Raw genomic sequence first — 20,089 nt, forward strand, 5'->3', positions numbered from 1 at the left:
GAAATGATAGCCACGAGCAAACATTCTGGGTGAGGAGAGACCAAAAGAATAGAGATTCCCGAGCCCTCCCGCAACAAAATCTAGACTACTAATAGGTCATATTTTCTTTTGTTTTGAACAGTTCATTTAATATAATAATTATTATGTTGAGTACGAACAGTACGATTGTACTCTCCAGGGACAACGAACAACGGGAACAGGTTAGGTGAAACTACATTTTATTAGGGAGTCGAAGAGACAGACCAAGACGAGCGAAACAACTACATTATGGAAGAGAGAGAGAGACAAGAGACAGATCGAGGGGACAAAAGATGAGTACGACGTAGTATGGGGTGCATGCAGGCCAGCTTGCAAAAGGTTGTACAACGTACGGGAGGAGGTACCTAACATACCTCCCCTGCGCAAAAAAAGAACCGCTCGCGGGAAAGACGATGAGAAAACTAGAGAAAAAATGGCTGAGGAAGTAGAGAAAAAACACACACACACACACACACACGCAACGCACGGATGTCACAAACGTGTTAGACTAACTATGCACTACAGTTATCACGTTCCTGTACTCTTAAGTACAGTCAACTTCGCAAATAACGACTGCGGATATAACGACAATTGGCGAATAACGACATAATTTTCATGCCCAGAGCAAAGTCCCATCCAACAGTGACACATAATAATGAGACTTCGGGTATAACGTGACTTCGCAAATAAGGACACTTTTCTGATGCCCAGCCGAGTGTCGTTATAAGCGAAGTTGACTGTATTAAGTCAACGCATCACTCCAGACAGCGTAGGCATTACCGGGCCAAACACCCCTGCACAAAAAAATGGTCGCAGCTCGACAGCACAGCCAAACAGCACAGCCAGACAGCACGGCATCGCATGCACACCCACCACGACTGCCCCATCCGGCGTTCTCTTGAGCGACAGGCCCCCGCTGGCTGGTACATCACGCGTGCACGCCCGCCGTAGACCGTAACAACGGTACCGCAGTGCTCATAAAATTTGGGGGAATGGTGAAAACATACTTCTTTTCTGAGGGGCCAGCCCTCATACTGTTGCGTGTAAATGTGTAGAAATGCAAATAAGAAGAGGGAATAGAAGCCGACCAAGAGAGGCAGGAAGAGAGATACCCAAAGAGAAAAAGCAAAAGAGACAGACGGATAGAGGGTCACAGAGGATGATCGCGAGAGGCAGGGGAGCTCTTCAAATCTTGCTGACCAGACATGTGTGGGGTGGCATGAGCGGCAGCATGCGATTGACTACACCCTTGTAGGTATTATCCTGTGCCAGGTTGTTCAGCTCGCTGGGATCATCAAACAGATTGTACAGCAGTACGGTGGTGTGATTCTTGCCCGGCTTAGCACCGACAAGCATCTCCTCCTCGTCGCGCAGCGACACGCGGCAATCCTGCGGCACCATGTTTGGCGGGTAGGCACTGCAGTCGCCGAGGCGCGACGACGAGAAAGTGAACATGCGACGGACACGCTCGTTGGGGCTAGGCGAGTGCGTGGCGTTCCTGGGCTGGCCAGCGCAGGTGCCATTGCAACAGATCAGCTTGTAAATCTCCTACAGGTGCAAGAGCAGTGACATTTTTGTTTGTTTGTTTAGCTTTATTTTACTTCGGCAGAAGCACAGGCAAAATCTACCTTCTCACTGGGCGTATTGCCCCAGTTCTCGCAAAAATGATGAAGATCAAGTGGTTGTCTGAAGTTATCGAAAATAGTAATAAATCTGACCTGAGGTCGTCAGAAGGTGTGAAAAATACATATCACCCCTCAGTATAATTTTGTATGCCCGCACCCAAATGTAAAAACACATTGGAACTAGTTATGAAGCAACCGTCCACTTAACAGCCAGAAAGTGCGATAAAAGGGCACAACAGAACACTGGCTGGCTACTGAGACACTCAACAAACTGACACATAGCTCTAACACATCTCCAGTGCGCAAACCAACAATCTTCAAACTTGGAAGTTTCGTGGTTAAACAGTCGTGGGCAGTTGCTTCATAACTCGTTCCCATGTGTTTTCTTCTACAGTTGTGGCAAGTAAAATCCGACACTTGGCATAAAGGACTGCACCATGCACCCTGCATACGTACAGTACGTGTGTTACATACAACTGTATCTGTCTGATGACAGAATTCGTACTCAAGGTTCACAGTCAAGGTTCACAGTCAAGGTTCAAAAGGTGCTGGCAAAAATGAATGGGGATTGGATACCAATACTCCTTATGTGTACCATGTTTGTGAACTGTGTGTATCTACGCTGTGACCTTTCGATCTGTTTGTGATGCATACGGCTCTATAGTACAAATTAGGTGCAGTGCATTACATCATTGGTGTTCATTTGTGGCGCTGTCCCCTATGACAAGTGTCGGATTTCACTTGCCACAACTGTATTTTACATTTTATTATCAGTATCCGAGTGAAATGTGAACCTTTATACTTTGCTCCCTCCGTTAACAAAACTTCGTGATGGATTTTTTCAGGGGCTGGTTTGTGCACAACTGCATACTTTCAACCCAACGGAAGACGACAAGTCGCGAATAACGAAAATATTCTTTTGCGGTATCTAGGGTCAATGTTCTCAAGGTTGGGCGTTGGTGTGTTTTCGTGCATTTGTGCGTGCGCTTGTATGTAAACTTACGGAATTGTTGACATATTGCACCACGGCCCTCCACTTGCCAAGGCCGGAGGAGACAAACTCCCGATTGGACATTGCCTACATGTACAAGATGAGAATAACGAACAGAACAGACAGCCAATGTCAAGGGTGGTGCAAATGCTGTTCCAAGGCCGTGCAAAGGCCGTGCAAAGGCCGTGCAAAGGCCGTGCAAAGGCCGTGCCAAGACCATGTCACATGTGGACACATGTGAGGTCGTCTCACAAGCCTCATAAGAAGGCACTCAACGGCCCTTTGGAAGCAGCTATCTCATGCATGGAACAGAACTTGCTACGCGATATCCGATTTATGACCTGGAACATGAATGTTACAGCATTTGCAGTGGGCAGACTTGCTGTTTGAAGACATCATCTAGCTCAAAGGAAAACGGATCATTTATAACTGATTTTGCCACGCATATCCACACACCTACCACCCCCCCACCCCCGCCCTTAGTGATCACCTCTAACATTGAATTTGTGGGTGTAAGATGCACCACCTCTTAGAGTTAATCAAAACCATTTTCAGAAATGGATTACAGCACAGTGCCGGAGAGCGACCAGGCTAGGATTTCACCAAGCACAGCATGCCAATGTATACACGGTGACTCAACTGTGCATAGACTGTAATACATGAAAGTAAGAACAGTCTAGGCTAGGAGGCTGACCCCCCCAGTTCCCCTGCACCAGTCTGTACTGTAGTGATATTATATGGAATATACGATAATTCACGTGAGATGACAAGAAGAAGGATAGCAGAGCACACACACACACACACACACACACACACACACACACACACACACACACACACACACACACACACACACACACACACACACACACACACACATACACGCGCGCACACACACACATGCACACACACACACCATGTACCCACACACACACGCACACACACACGCACACTACTACTACTACTATAGCATGACTGCCCATTGGGCAATGTCACCCCCGGAGGGGGCCAGAGTTTGGAGTGCACCGTCATTGGCAGGACTTCTGGTGCCTCGTCAAATCTTGCTGTCGTCGGAAACGTTTCGGGCAATGCATGCAGATCAGCGGCAGTGATTCCCTATCGGCTGCAGCAAGACGTTTTCCACGGTTGCAGTTATGGCGGTTAAAACCAGCCCGGGACTTGAAGCAGCGATTGCAGCGTTGACAATGCTGGAAGCAGCAACTAGCGAGAGACGCCGTCAATGCCGTATCTGCATGTTCAGGGAGTGCAGGCTGGCAGCGATGAACTGCAAGCCCACCCTTACTACGGAACCATCGGCAGCAACTGACGCACTGTGCTGAACCACGCTGTTGGTGGACGGGAAGTTGGCGCTCAGCCAAACACTTGTGCCGTGCCTTGTCTTGAGGACGAGAGAAAGCCCGGTTGCAAGATGAGCAGAGTACGGATTTCTCTACTGCCCGAGGAGGCTGAAAAACCAGAACCTGCTCTCGCCAAGCTGACCGGTCTTGTGCGCAATCAAACCAGTTTGGAATGGACTTCGTGTCAGTAGCCACAACGTCTCTCCACCTACGCCTGGGACCGCAGAAGGGGCGCGCAGCCAACAAACGACCAAACAACAGCTGCAATGGGACACGGTCCTCCGACATCCGAGCCACATGACCAAGCCACTCTAAACGACGATGGCGCATCTTAACAGAGAGTGGCACTGGGTCACCCCAGTGACGACGTAACTGCGCAGACGTGATGCAATCGGATTGCTGCTGACTGCGAGGGATGGCTAATATTGTGCGGATGCAGCGATGATGAAAGGCATCCAAACGTCTACTATCAGCTTTCAAGGGCGTCCAGCACTCACTGCCGTACAGCAAAATGGACAAGACACAGGCCACGTATAGCTTTCGCTTACTGACTAATGACAGCGAGCGATCCGACAAGACTGGAAGAAGAGCTCCAAAGGCTTTGGAAGCCTCAGCTATGCGGCGACTGACGTCAGTAGAGGAGCGGGCATCCGGTGTCACGACGGACCCCAGATAAATGAAGGATGGAACGTGCTCCACAGTATCACCGTTGACGTTCATATCGGCTCTATCAGGCATGTTGACTTGGCTACCTGCCACGAGAAATTTCGTTTTAGCAGCGTTGACGCAGAGGCCAAAGGAAGAGGCAACCGTGCAGAATGTTTCAAGGCACTTCTCAGCACCAGGGCGGTCTTCAGCGAGCAAGACCGCGTCACACACACACACACACGCACACACACACAAACACATACACACACACACACGCACACACGCTACGCATCGATCAAACTAACCTTTCCCTCCAGGATGGGTCTGAGTGTGGTGGTGGTCATGCCCGTGTCGGGTTCAGTGCCGGCATAGTCCAGGAATGTAGCGGCCATGTCCATGGTGGACACGGGGCGTGTGATGCGCTGACCGACCTTCACGCCCACTTTCTACACATCGCACATGCACGCACACAGACACACACACACACACACACACATACACACACATAGAATGCAATTGAAAAGAAGAGAATAGTATTTCAAGTATGCACAGAAAGGTTGCTAAAAAACCCATGGAAGGGTCCGTGTACAGGGCGGGTCAACAACCGCCTTTCCGTGACCTAGCCCTAATCCACTATTCCATTCCGTGGAGTGGTTGATTAGGGCAATGTGAAATTGCTGTTATGCTGCACCTAGTGTTTGGTATCAACAAGATGAAGCTGAGTTGATGGTGATTAGTGTGATTATACTGTAAGTGTGGGGAAACCCCTTACCTTGCCCATGCATGTAAACGGCACGCTGGCGGATCCCTGCCACGGCTGGGACTTTCCCCAGTCGTCGTGGTCGCCCAGCATTTCTCCGTGATCGGAGGCGATGCAGACGAGGGTGTTGTCCATGTCCCCGCTCTTCTCCACCAGTGCCAGCAGCTCGCCGATCCAGCCGTCAATGTTTTCAATCTCCGCCGCATAGTCTGCACAGTAAACAAGCGGACGGTAATCAAGAATCGTCATTCGGCACCACACCAAGTATTTATCGAATAATCCTGAAACGTGCATAAACAGATGCTAGCCTCGCCTTGCTCATGGTAAGCTTCAGTATATCCTATGCTAGAGATGCTCAGTTCAGTATATCCTATGCTAGAGATGCTCAGTTCAGTATATCCTATGCTAGAGATGCTCAGTTCAGTATATCCTATGCTAGAGATGCTCAGTTCAGTATATCCTATGCTAGAGATGCTCAGTTCAGTATATCCTATGCTAGAGATGCTCAGTTCAGTATATCCTATGCTAGAGATGCTCAGTTCAGTATATCCTATGCTAGAGATGCTCAGTTCAGTATATCCTATGCTAGAGATGCTCAGTTCAGTATATCCTATGCTAGAGATGCTCAGTTCAGTATATCCTGTGCTAGAGATGCTCAGTTCAGTATATCCTATGCTAGAGATGCTCAGTTCAGTATATCCTATGCTAGAGATGCTCAGTTCAGTATATCCTATGCTAGAGATGCTCAGTTCAGTATATCCTATGCTAGAGATGCTCAGTTCAGTATATCCTATGCTAGAGATGCTCAGTTCAGTATATCCTTTGCTAGAGATGCTCAGTTCAGTATATCCTTTGCTAGAGATGCTCAGTTCAGTATATCCTATGCTAGAGATGCTCAGTTCAGTATATCCTGTGCTAGAGATGCTCAGTTCAGTATATCCTATGCTAGAGATGCTCAGTTCAGTATATCCTATGCTAGAGATGCTCAGTTCAGTATATCCTATGCTAGAGATGCTTAGTTCAGTATATCCTATGCTAGAGATGCTCAGTTCAGTATATCCTATGCTAGAGATGCTCAGTTCAGTATATCCTATGCTAGAGATGCTCAGTTCAGTATATCCTATGCTAGAGATGCTCAGTTCAGTATATCCTATGCTAGAGATGCTCAGTTCAGTATATCCTATGCTAGAGATGCTCAGTTCAGTATATCCTATGCTAGAGATGCTCAGTTCAGTATATCCTATGCTAGAGATGCTCAGTTCAGTATATCCTATGCTAGAGATGCTCAGTTCAGTACATCCTATGCTAGAGATGCTCAGTTCAGTATATCCTATGCTAGAGATGCTCAGTTCAGTATATCCTATGCTAGAGATGCTCAGTTCAGTATATCCTATGCTAGAGATGCTCAGTTCAGTATATCCTATGCTAGAGATGCTCAGTTCAGTATATCCTATGCTAGAGATGCTCAGTTCAGTATATCCTATGCTAGAGATGCTTAGTTCAGTATATCCTATGCTAGAGATGCTCAGTTCAGTATATCCTATGCTAGAGATGCTCAGTTCAGTATATCCTATGCTAGAGATGCTCAGTTCAGTATATCCTATGCTAGAGATGCTCAGTTCAGTATATCCTATGCTAGAGATGCTCAGTTCAGTATATCCTATGCTAGAGATGCTCAGTTCAGTATATCCTATGCTAGAGATGCTCAGTTCAGTATATCCTATGCTAGAGATGCTCAGTTCAGTATATCCTATGCTAGAGATGCTCAGTTCAGTATATCCTGTGCTAGAGATGCTCAGTTCAGTATATCCTATGCTAGAGATGCTCAGTTCAGTATATCCTATGCTAGAGATGCTCAGTTCAGTATATCCTATGCTAGAGATGCTCAGTTCAGTATATCCTATGCTAGAGATGCTCAGTTCAGTATATCCTATGCTAGAGATGCTCAGTTCAGTATATCCTTTGCTAGAGATGCTCAGTTCAGTATATCCTTTGCTAGAGATGCTCAGTTCAGTATATCCTATGCTAGAGATGCTCAGTTCAGTATATCCTGTGCTAGAGATGCTCAGTTCAGTATATCCTATGCTAGAGATGCTCAGTTCAGTATATCCTATGCTAGAGATGCTCAGTTCAGTATATCCTATGCTAGAGATGCTTAGTTCAGTATATCCTATGCTAGAGATGCTCAGTTCAGTATATCCTATGCTAGAGATGCTCAGTTCAGTATATCCTATGCTAGAGATGCTCAGTTCAGTATATCCTATGCTAGAGATGCTCAGTTCAGTATATCCTATGCTAGAGATGCTCAGTTCAGTATATCCTATGCTAGAGATGCTCAGTTCAGTATATCCTATGCTAGAGATGCTCAGTTCAGTATATCCTATGTTAGAGATGCTCAGTTCAGTATATCCTATGCTAGAGATGCTCAGTTCAGTACATCCTATGCTAGAGATGCTCAGTTCAGTATATCCTATGCTAGAGATGCTCAGTTCAGTATATCCTATGCTAGAGATGCTCAGTTCAGTATATCCTATGCTAGAGATGCTCAGGACTGTACAAGCACAAATTTTCGTTTGGAATTAACTTTCACAATATTCGTTAGGGGGCACGAAATATCTAAAGTTTGTACCAAACTAAAGTTGTTTTCTGAACGTTCGGGACGACAGACCTCGACCAAGAATGAAATTTAGAACGTAACCAACCCGCTGGTGGAGAGATCTAACGAAAATTTGTATTTATAAAGTAGGCATGGACTCGGATGGAGAGCTTTCTTCGATATTTTTTCTTTACTATAAATTTATACAGCAGGTAGAGATATTTACATGATACTAGTGTTGTACATGTGGCTGCGCTTGTGTCTCTTCGTTGTACATGCGGTGGCACGTGTAGCTCTTTGTCGTACATGCTGCTGCTTTAGTGTCTCTTTGTTGTACATGCTGCTGAACCGTGGTACACGCTGCTGCGCTGTTTTTGACTCCTGCGTACATGCGGCTCCACCGTCTTCTGTCCCCGTTGTGTACACACTTGCTCCTCTTGTCCCCGTTGTACGCCTTCACTATTAGATTCTGTTGTCATGACTATGAGTTCTCCCGTCGCCTCCTGAAGTGCATTACAAGAAAGCTCTCTCTCTAGAAATAGAGAACAACCATTTTGACTAGTCCTTTTGATGTGTGGTGTGGCAAGAACACAGGAGAGGCAGTTCGTTCTCCATCCGAGACCACACTAGTGTATTCGACCAATAAAAATTCGTTTTAACAGTAAATAATTCAACTGGCAATCCTTGAACTTCCGAGCCTTGGGGTTCTGACCTTGTCTCAGGATTTGCTGCTGTTCGTGCGTCAGCGTAGTGTGATCGACTGCGGTGGGGAATTCCCTGCCTCTCACCGTCTTGCTCATGTTCTGTGTGATCGAGAACGGCGGATGTGGTCCCGCGATATTCACCTGTGCAGACATGTACATAGGTGGAAGACAAATGAGCAAGGCGGATGAACGTGCTTGCAAGATGGGGTAATATAGGCAATAGACCAAAACCTGAGGTTGGCATGAAGAGATGCTAGATGAATAAGCACATGAGAGATACGTTTAAACTTCTTACCTGCAGGTACCATGGCTTATTGGCTGGTTTCCGACTCAACAGTGTCATAGCATTCTGCAAAAGATCAAGAAAAACAAAGCCAGGCAGACAATCCATGATTGTGAACATCAACAGAACAGCAAACTACACTCAGACCTCGCTTAGCCGCACACATCCGTTTTCCGAAAAAAATGTCCGGATAGATGAGGGAAGCGGATAATCAAACACTGATTATATTGGATGCATCACGCACGCTGTGTATCTCTAACCAGCTATTTTCTTGCGGATGGCGAGGGGTCTGGATAAAAGAGGACCGGATAAGCGAGGTCAGACTGTGGCTTGTTGTTCCGTGCATTACGCTCTGCCCCCGCAGTGTTGAGCACTGTCAGCACACTGGGTGCATCCTACGGTGAATTTGAACATAGACATAGGATGATGTCACAATTACAAAAAAATGTTTTGGGACAATGAACAGCACTGGGCTAACGTTCACTTCAGATCACGATACGATAATGTCATCGTGAGATGTTTCATTTTATACGATGACATCATCCACAGCGTTTCCCTCCTCCACAGAAGTCCACATTCGCACCCTGACCAAAGGTTGTGGCAGAGATTTTGCAGCGTGTATACACGTGTGTGGAGTAACATCTCAATACTGACGCACAGCAAGGCGTTTGTCTGCATGTCTTCGACACTCCCATCATTCACGGCAGAAATACTCTGAACTCACCCTCGCTATCCAGTTGTCTTCATATGCAAAGTCGGGCAGTGGCCTGTGCAGTGCGAAAGGAGCAACAATTTCTAGTTCCAGTACAACCTGTGACTAACGACCACCCCTTGGGGCCGCAGAAAGCGGTCTTTAGTGGCAGGTGGTCCTTAGTTAGAGGTTTGCACCGCACAACCATATGAATGCGAGACCATCCGTGCCTGTCGAAGCGGTCTGTAGTACCAGGCTGGTCGCTAGTCACGGTGGTCCTTAGTCACAGGTTCCTCTGAAGTGCCAGGCTGGTCGCTAGTCACGGTGGTCTTTAGTTACAGGTTTTACCGTGGTTTCAGCACACGACACAAAAATCCAATAGAGTGGCTTCATATCTGGCACATGACTATGCGGGACAGCCATGTTGGTTTTACTGTAGCCAGCCCCAGGCTGCATCCATGGGTGACATGATGTCGGCCATGTTGGGCCCATTGTCGCCACGTCATGATCACGTTCACTGTTTTCTGATGATCGTTTAGTGTGTGAAACTCAGAGTAAAAACGCGTTTTCCGTCCTCTTATTATTGTTTGAACTGGCTCTGCCTCTCGGTATTGAGCACTCTCTTGGACATCCTGGAACATCTCTGTTTTACAACTTTAGTTACATGGCAATGACGTGAAACAACACTGCCTCTAGAGAGGAGGAGGATGAGGAGGAGGGGGGTGGGGGGGGGGGGGGTGTGTCAAGGATTTACCCTTTGCTACAACCCCAGATGCATTCGTAAACTCCAACCTGACTAGCCCTCACCTGAACCTGGGATACGAGGTGGGACTACCAAAGATGCACCAGGATGATATTTTCTACACAGCTCAAGAATCGCCAGTCGCTGGAGTGAATGAATGAGTGTAGTGGTCGGGCAGATTGAACGCGACTGACCAGAGATCTCGCCTGCATAGCTCGATGAGCGCACCCAGGAGAGATCGGGTAGCAAGAATTTTTATAATCGTGTCATTGTGGAGATCATGATGTGTAATGAATAATTCGCCTAATGGGGTTTTCGGCACCTGTGCCAGTGGTTGTGTGTCGTATCCCCTCGCCTTCCACCATTACGCGCCAAATCTACCGCTGGATTCACTGGGTGTTAGCGGCCGTCGTACGTTCCCTTCGGGAGCATACACGATAATTTATTCCCATAGCTATGCAAAAGACGTTACCTCAGTAACGTCTTGCGCTAGCCAGGGTCCACACAGCTTTAATTCCGTGTTTGTTTGTTGGTGCCATCGGCATGCCTGGCGCTATCCCGTACCTGTCCCGTACCGTGCCATCAAAGACAGCTGGCCACAATATTCAAATAGGACTGTCAAATGCAAGATCATAACGTGAAGCAACTTGGAAGAGTGAGTATGTATGCGAAGTGTATCGGGGGGAATGCATGCAGGGCGATACTGCGGGTTCGAATCCCTGGTTATGTCTTGAAAAAATAGGAGAAATGAAAAATTTATAACATCCTTTTGCTTTTTTGCCTAGGTCACCAAGGTGGTAGACGGTGTCGTATTACCCTCGAATGCAAAGAGAAAGTTTATTTATTTCGCTCAGGGCCCTATGCTATGCTTTTTTGCCTATCTCATCATGCATGTTATTGGAACGGATGGATACTTTTCGAAATACAATGATGTAGCCGATCAGTTCGTTGTGGTATGGTTGGCCATTGTAGGCGTCATTGTCGACGTAAAACATTATAAGACCGCAACAAAGCTGGGGCCAAAGAGAAATTCCCATCAGTTCTAATAACATGCATGATGAGCTAGGCAAAAAAGCATAGCGTAAGACCCTGAGCTTCGAAGCTCTCTCGTTTCAATGACCCGTCCCAAAGGTCACATGCCACGCTGGCTATTGTCAGATAGAGTTAATTAAGTGACTTACGAGCTCTTGTTGCAAACGTAGGACTTCCACTGACAGTCTCCGTCCGGACCATGCCATTCCGCCTTGTGCACATCCCACAGGTTGTTCTCCTACACACGTGTAAGCGAGCACACACACACATACACACACACACACATGCACATGCACACACACACATACACATACACACACACACACACACACACACACACACACACACACACACATGGGCGCACGCACACGCACACACACACACACACACACACACACACACACACACACACACACACACACACACATGGGTGCACACACATGGACGTACACACACACACACCCACACACTCACACACATGGGCGCACACACATGCACACACATGCGCATACTGTTTATATCAGGACAGTGCACAGTTGCGTGTATAAAATACGTCAAGTACTGTAAAAGCCATATATATAACGAAGTGCTAACTCTAGCGAATTAACGAGGAGAAATCGGTCATTAAAATAGAAATCGTTATACAGAAATCGATACATATACTGTCCTATTGAGCGTTGAGAATAAGTGAGAATCGTTACCTTTGGTACACGTAAACTAGTCAAGTTTATTCGTTATATATGCGCCTCGTTAGAATAATGGCTTTTACAGTATACAGAATTTGAACTCGCCATAAGCCACACGATTTCATCCCTACAACACTGTGTGCTATGCATCAAGAGTGTAATAATATTAAAAAAATTGTAACGGAGGTCGGAGGCGAAAAAAAAGAATTCTAGAACTAAGTCAAGTTCGCATGGATCCACGCAATTAACGCACCCAGTCCAGAAGACACGTCATTTCAGATATCAAACGTTTCCGTTTGATATCTGTTGTATCTCAGTACATTTACGAAGTTGTAGTCATTTTTTTCCTTTTCAGCCATTCCCTGTATAATCCTGAAGAGAAGGGAACGAAAACGTTTGATATCTGATATGAAGCGTCTTCTGGACTGGATGTGTTAACCCTTTGTGTACGGACTGTACAACATTCGATCCCCTGGGATCGAAACTTTTCAAATTTTCAATCGATCGTAACTCCGTCATTTCTGGATTATTTCCAAAACCTAAATTATGTAGGTCGAAGAGAAAACTCCTAGCTGTCCATTGAAACATTCGCAGAAACACTCCGATGTGCGGTTCTAGAGTTACGAAGCTCGAAAGTCAAATCGCGGCAATTGTCGCTCAATAGCCGCGTGCGCAGATTTGAATAAGGGATTTCCCCATCTTTCTGGGCATCCAGTGACGAAGAAACACATTCAAAATGGCAAACGGACTCGTGGCCGATGGTGAAATTTTTTTGGAAGTAAAAATTAGTTGTTACAAGCAAGGAGAGCGAAATGGCTGATACAAGACGACTTCTATCGGAATATTGGCGTTGCAACTAAGACGCTGGGCTGTAGCGCTGGAATTTTGACCTTCGTGGTGGCAAGTGTGGGCTCAATGTGTTTCTCTTGCGACGAGCTTTCCAGGAAGCTCAAGATTGAAAACATCGTCAAAAGGAGACCAAAGTTATGACCCGGAGAATTATGGAATTTGAGGCGAGTCGAGATCAAATTCAGTCTGCGTACATTTTTTTCAGTACATAAAGGGTTAATTGCGTGGACGCATGCAAACTTGACTTGTCAGGGGCGTCGGACACGGTACGGTCGCTATGGTATTGACCGTACCACTTTTCGCCATAGGTCCCGTGACTTCATAAGATACACCGTCATCTGGGAGCTAAATTTCCACAATTTTCCGCTCAGCCACTACTCCCCTCGAGTAAATTGTACTTCAGATGGCTGACCGTACCACACTAAAATACCTTCCGACACCCCTGCTTGTTCTAGAATAATAATTTAAAAATGCAAGTAATTGAATTGGAGTAAAACCTGTAATGACGACCACTCGACCATGGCGGACACGTTTCCTTGTCACGGACGCATTCACATTCAAAACAGTTCGGATAAGGCGACCACCCACCCGCGACCGCGTTGCACAGTGCTAGTACATGTAAATGTATGCATTGCCCGGTGCACCATGCATAGTATTGGTACATGTACACATCAGTGCAGGAAGTGTAGATGTGCATGTAATGGTGCATGCACGACACCTGACAGGTCTGAGGACCTAACTAGGCACATGAGTCGTGCTACAGTAGCATAGGTGTGTGCACTGTGATACACTGATCAAAATGATGTATCACATGTGCATATGGCCACATGACCCACTGAACCTGGATAAGAATACCTCCTGGCCACGGCGACCACTTTTTCTCGTCCCTTGAGGGGTCGCCTTAGACAGGTTTCACTATGCAAAGCTTTTCTCACGTGGACACACTGCTCCATCCAGACAACACACAGATATTCGAGAGGTAGGTGCTCACCATACCTGCAGGAAAGCGCCAAACGGCTCGTGCGGCTCCTTGCTATTGACGACATCCATTTTTCCCGAACTGCGAAGGTAGTCGGAGAAGCCAAGTTCCTGGCAACACGCACACACGCAGAGTCAGCTTTCCAAGTTGTAATTATAATGTATTTTTTCATGGTCTGCCATCAGTTACCACTGCCATAATGGGAAATGAAAAATGAGATGAGATAGATTTATAGTAAAGAAAAAAAGAAAAGAAAAAATGACCAATAAACTGCAAATTACGCTATAATGTTCACTAACACCACCAGCGAACTTGCAGTTTATTGGTCCTTTTTTTCTTTTTTTTTCTTTATTATAAATTTATCCTTGGCTCTCCATCCGAGATGAGATAGTGGATTGTTTTCATCCTGATGATGGGCCATGCACAGCAATTGGGAGAATACAATTTATTTCAATTTTTATGTGATATATGCAGCATGGAGACTGCATTTGGAACGTTAGAGTTGACATTAGATATCACCAGCTGTTGCAGTCAGGTAAGAAGGAGAAAGAAGAGAAGAAGGAGAGAGAGAAAAGAAATCTAGGCAGTCAGCCTAACACCGAAAGGTAATACGAGATAGGAACAGACACAGCACATGAGCCGACTACTGCACCGTACCTCGGCGTGATAGCTGCCGTTCAGTCCTGGCTGTGATTTCTTGGTCAGGTCGTCTTTGCCGCACGTCATGACATGGTAACCGGCCTTGTCTGGGTGAACGGTACAAACAAAGCAGTTGACAATGACGGTAAGATATGGGAATGACTTGATTGTGTTGGGTGATCAACTTTACAGTCTTGAGAAATCTCGCAAGTCAAGACAGCTCAGCTTACAGGAAACACACAAACGTTTCATGGCAGATGTGTAAAAAGGCACATTTGTACATTTGCATAATGCAGTGTATACATAATGCACATTCGAACACGCATACACAAACACACACACGCCCCTGCGTGCGTGACCGCACCTACGCGCGACCCCCCCCCCCCCCACACACACACAACAACAGACCAAAAGGAGACAAAAAATCGACGGGTTCGCGTACCGGGCAGGTCAAGAACAAGGAGTCGTACAACTCCGTGGTCAAGAACCACCTTTCCGCTTCCGTGGGACGCCACCACCCCATGATCAGGCGTCAGATGCGGCTCCTAAACGGTGGGGGAGGATAGATCGGATCCACCAACCAGAGGCCAAAGGCCTAAATCCCATTTGCCACATCCATGTTTTACTCATGCCAGACCGCGAATTCCCAATTAACTGTGGGTCGCAGCACGGTTGGAAAAAATCCTTCCGCTTCCAAGCAGTACTTGAACCTGGTACCTCTCGTTTCTCAATCATGGTCTTAGAGCAACCCACTGTGCCTGCCTGAGACAAAGAGTATGCTAGTTCGCCTCTCAGTTCCAATCCATTCTAAAGGCTGTGATCTGCTCCATCCTCTCTCTACATGTATCTCTCTTTCCTGTAGAACGGGTAATTTTAGCGACGTGAAAACCCTAGCGAATTTAGCGATCTGCTCATTTTCGCTAAAGTTTCAAGTCGCTAATCCGTTGAGACATTAGTAGTGCACTGGTGATCCGTGAGTAAAATCGCTGCATATCGCTAAAATGAAACGTCGCTGACCAGTTGACAATGGGAAAACGCTAAAATCTGTAATTCTGCAAGAATTCTCTGAATTTGCAGTAGAATTATGGTTACATGAGGAGGTGAAAGCGAAGATGTGACAGGGTTTTATTATGTGAGATGAAAGGCCTAACACACTGGAGCATCGAGCTGGAACCTCTGAAATGTAACTACCCGTTCTACAGTACTTCAGTGACAGGTTAGTATTTATAGAGAAACAATGGATTTTTAAAAAAATTCCAAATTTCTTACCTCGCAATAGTTTGTAGAATGTCGTCTGTTGGACCGGATAATCGTTGCCGAAATTGCTCGGAACTCCAGCTTGGTCGTATTCGCGACCGCCCGCTAGGCACGATCGCGACGGGGCGCACAGCGGACTGGCCACGTAGGCGCGAGTGAACACGGTGCCGTTCGCGACAACTGCATCGAAGTTGGGCGTGCGCAGCGCGTCCAGATTCCAAACGCTGCCGGCCCAGTCGAAGCGCCACTGATCGGGAAAGATCAACAGAATGTTTGGCTGTTTGACGGGCTGAGCGCTCGTCACCACCACCACCATTAGCAGGGCACTGGATAACAGTGTAAGGAGCAGCATAATTGCCACGATTCTAGTCCGGACCAACTCGCGAAAATTAAGAAAATAAAGAATCACCTCCTGACAGCACTCAGTTTGGAGCTTGGATCTAATAGATCCGAGCTCCAAACTGTCTCGCTGTCAGAAGATAATTCTTGCGTCTTGGAAAATGACACGGCAGTTCTGCTGCTGGGCACGACAAAACGTCAAAAGGCAAAAGCTCTACAAAAATTAATAGTACTATTGTACGTACAATGTACATAACTGGGTAATATGCCAAGCGCTACACCGGCACGTGTGCAGCGCTTGGCACTATGGACATCTGACAATGACCATGATAATGATGACTGTCATTATCAATTTTTTAGTAGATCGCGTGCAAAATGGGGACTGCACTAGCTGTACGCGTATACGGCTGTACTGCTGTGGCAACTGCATGCGTGACCATGTGAACTGACAGTGTCTGGTCGGGCTCCGTGACCAGGCCAGGGTGACTACTGACTCAGTGACTGTTATAACAAGCCTGTCGCGCGTAGAAGCCTGGCTTCTATGCAAGCGCGGATCGGGTAGGTCAAGAGTGCATGCGCTATGTACAGTGCATAGTAAAACTGCCGCCATACCGGTAGTCAGTGGTAAATCTACGCGTGTCGCGCGTAGAAGCCGGGCTTCTATGCAAGCCCGGATCGGCCGATGTGCATACAAGCCTGGCAAAAATATCAGTGCCAGGTGCATAATTATAAGCATGGTTTGCATACAAGCCTGGTTTGCATTGAAGCCTGATGCAGAAAGCGGCTTATGTGCTTATAAACCCGGCTTTTATCCGCGACTTTACGGTGTGTGTTGCTTTTTGGATAGTTTCCTGAGGAGTTTGGTCTTTAGTTTTTCTAAATCGGACAAAAGGAAACTAAAGGTACAAGCAAAATAGTCATCCGCCTATCACCGGATTTGTCCGACAAACGTCCCACACATTTTGAGATCAGAGAGATATGTCAAACTGAGAGAACCCACTTTCCTTGGCAACGCATAGCAACCGCACACCAGATCCAAAACAATCTTGATTCTCCGCATGAAATAGCTGAATAGTATGGTTTACAATGTAATGATTAGTAACAGGAGACATTGATAATACAGTCCTGAGATAGCTTCGGACTGTTGGCGTGGTTGGTGTCAAGAAAAAGAATGATCACGGAAGAGCCCATTTGTTCGTTCATGCTTAACCTTTCTAGGGGCTCCCGTAAGAAGACCATAGGTCTGTGGGAAACACCCTAGTAAAATAAATAAAATAATAATAATAATAATAAGGCACGGACTAATCTCAACATGTACATTGTACAGGACATTGTATTGGCTGGGGTAATCGTAGCACGCACATCATCATCAGCAGAGATACAGCAAGTAGCAACAAGAGTATACAGCACATCTCCCAGTTCGGCACTCTTTCAGCTATTCTTGCGGAGCTCAACAAGATCGAGCATAACAGCATTGGAGACAAGAATCGAGGCATGGACCGAAACAGCCAAGAGCAATTCAATTTGTACATCAGCATCATTTAGCGCAGGAGACTTCTCGCTGCTTTCCATACTGTGACTATGGCGGCACTGCACGGCAAAGTACAAAGAGGAATAATGCAAGAAATAGGTCTTCTGGAAGGTGAAAACAATAAAGATTACCTTCTATCTAGACTAATTCGAGGTCGTAGAATACGAATATCACATTTTCAAGAAGGGGACCCGGACGGATCATATGGTTTCTCACCTTTCCCTTCCATCCGCATACGTATCTCCGTCAAAAATGAACGTAACAGCTCCATTCTTGCTGGTCTCAAACGAAGGCAAGCTCCAACAAGATGAACCGAAACTTTCTCCAACTGTACAAGACTTCCTTCATTTCGAAAAACGGTTCCACATTTCTTTACACGACTTGACATAATGACCATCACACGATTTGAGCAGGCGTCGATTTGCACGCTTTTGGGCCAAGAAGTCACGTAGTCTGAAGTCCCTACTGTTAGATCTAGCGTCAAGAGTCTAGAGTAGAGGGCAGGGAGTACAGTCAACTTCGCTGATATAGCGACAATTGGCGAATAACGATTTGAAGTTTTTTTAACCATAAACATACCCCTTGCTCATAAAACCATTGTTATGAGAGTTGTTCGAACAGGCGATTGGCACGGTATTTCACAAGTTTACTTTCAAGCCTTCTCATCAGGTGAAATACAGGCAAGGGAAATGAGTATTATCGCATTTTTGTCTCAGAGGAAACTGATTACCTCCTTCATGTACATTTACATGTATGCTCCCTTTCTTTCTCACGCTCTATCTCTCTCTATCTATGTCCCTCTATCTACTCTATCTGTGGACAGAACTGTTTCGTCCTTTGTGGACTCATCAGCGCAGCATAGAGAAAATGAGGCCGAACCTGATAGCAATGCAAATTAATACATTTCCAAAGCCAGATTTAAACCAGGCCCGAACGCACCTTACCCGAATGCTCAAACTGACAAGTCAGCGAGCTCTGCATAACGCAAACAGCAAAGACACTACCCCAAGCAAGAGTGCTCAACTGCTACAAGAGCAGGAGCGAAATACTCCTGTCTATATATTTCTCTTTCCAAAACTCTACTTCGCTCTATGCCATTTTGTTTGCAGAGTCGGAAAGTTCCTCACCCCTTCTCGTGCCAGTATACCAGACATACTGTACAGTTATATGGAAGAACAAACAGGCAGTGTTGCCTTAGTAACCCTTTGGAGTCCATAACGTTTTTGCTTCCTCAAAACGTGTGGCCGTCACGAAAATGCGCACTCAATTTCCAACATAACTTTGGTTCTACATCATCGATTTTGAAGATCTTGGGCTTGTTGGAAAGCTCTTGATGAGAAATCGAACCATGGACTCCAAAGGGTTAATGTATAACACCTTTTTTCGGTGTAATTTAAACTTCGGTAACTTCGGTACTGGTCCTGTATCACCTAACTAAACATTACACCTAAATTTTCCGAAATACCAAAATATGTAAAAATCATGAAAATCACTGTCAAATTAAAACAATCAACTTGTATACTGGTACATGTATACCGGTAGTACATTGTACATACATAACATGTATACAGTCATGTACATAATTTATGTGGAGCCTTGGCGGAGATATTAATATTAGTGCAAGAGCGGTTTTTTTTTGTTTTTTTTTTGTGCCATGCATACCGAATTTATCCTTACACCGAAAGGTCAGGGGTTGGCTTTACCCGAAATTTTACAACACCGAAAATAAGGTGATATACAGTAAGTGACGACTGTTCTTAGATTGCTTCTCGCTGCAATGATTATGTGCTCTAACAATGCTGTGCTCGGCAGGACCGGTGGAAGCAGTTTTTGATTGGCCCGGCCTCGCCCTAGTCTTTCATACTGTTTGTGTATGACATGGTGGGTACATGGGTACACATGACCTGCTCAGCATTAAACACACGTTGGTGGGCAAAACGTTGGTCCGGCCATCGCCTGACCAACCGGACCGGTTCCACCGGACCTGCTCGGCATTGCATTCGTTCTGTTTGTCCAATTCGTATGATATTATCTGAAGTATGAAAGTAAAGGATACTGTACTGTACTGACTCCTGAGCGCACGAAGAGTGACCAGTGTTCCTTTCATGGACATTTTACCCATGCTCGGCCACAAATGGACATTTAAGTTACACGTACGTGTCCAACTGTGTTTAGGCGACAAAACCCATCTATAGAAGGAGAGTCCATAAAATGATTAAAATCCGAGGAAGCTGAATGCCGTCTATGCAGGTGTGTATTTACCTCCATATTGCCAGGTACGGTGTGTATGTACATGTACCACCAAATGGAATGCCACAATTATAGCATTTATCTGCATACAATATCCCTGGGCCACAGTGC

General features: G+C 46.1%; 1 protein-coding gene across 1 annotated transcript; it reads right to left on the minus strand.

The window, feature by feature from the left end:
* Window positions 1–1,001: 1,001 nt before the first annotated feature.
* Window positions 1,002–16,367, minus strand: LOC135824188 (arylsulfatase-like). The gene is made up of 11 exons (XM_065336922.1): window positions 15,871–16,367; window positions 14,620–14,708; window positions 13,980–14,072; window positions 11,598–11,686; window positions 9,708–9,750; window positions 8,996–9,049; window positions 8,709–8,841; window positions 5,413–5,609; window positions 4,946–5,086; window positions 2,647–2,721; window positions 1,002–1,566 (listed from the first exon to the last, which is right to left on the minus strand). Exons 1-11 carry the CDS (start codon window positions 16,208–16,210, stop codon window positions 1,204–1,206), a joined length of 1,617 nt encoding a protein of 538 aa, XP_065192994.1. The 5' UTR covers window positions 16,211–16,367; the 3' UTR covers window positions 1,002–1,203.
* Between the last annotated feature and the right edge of the window lie 3,722 nt (window positions 16,368–20,089).

Source organism: Sycon ciliatum, chromosome 9, assembly GCF_964019385.1.
Source record: "Sycon ciliatum chromosome 9, ocSycCili1.1, whole genome shotgun sequence".
Lineage (NCBI taxonomy): Eukaryota > Metazoa > Porifera > Calcarea > Leucosolenida > Sycettidae > Sycon > Sycon ciliatum.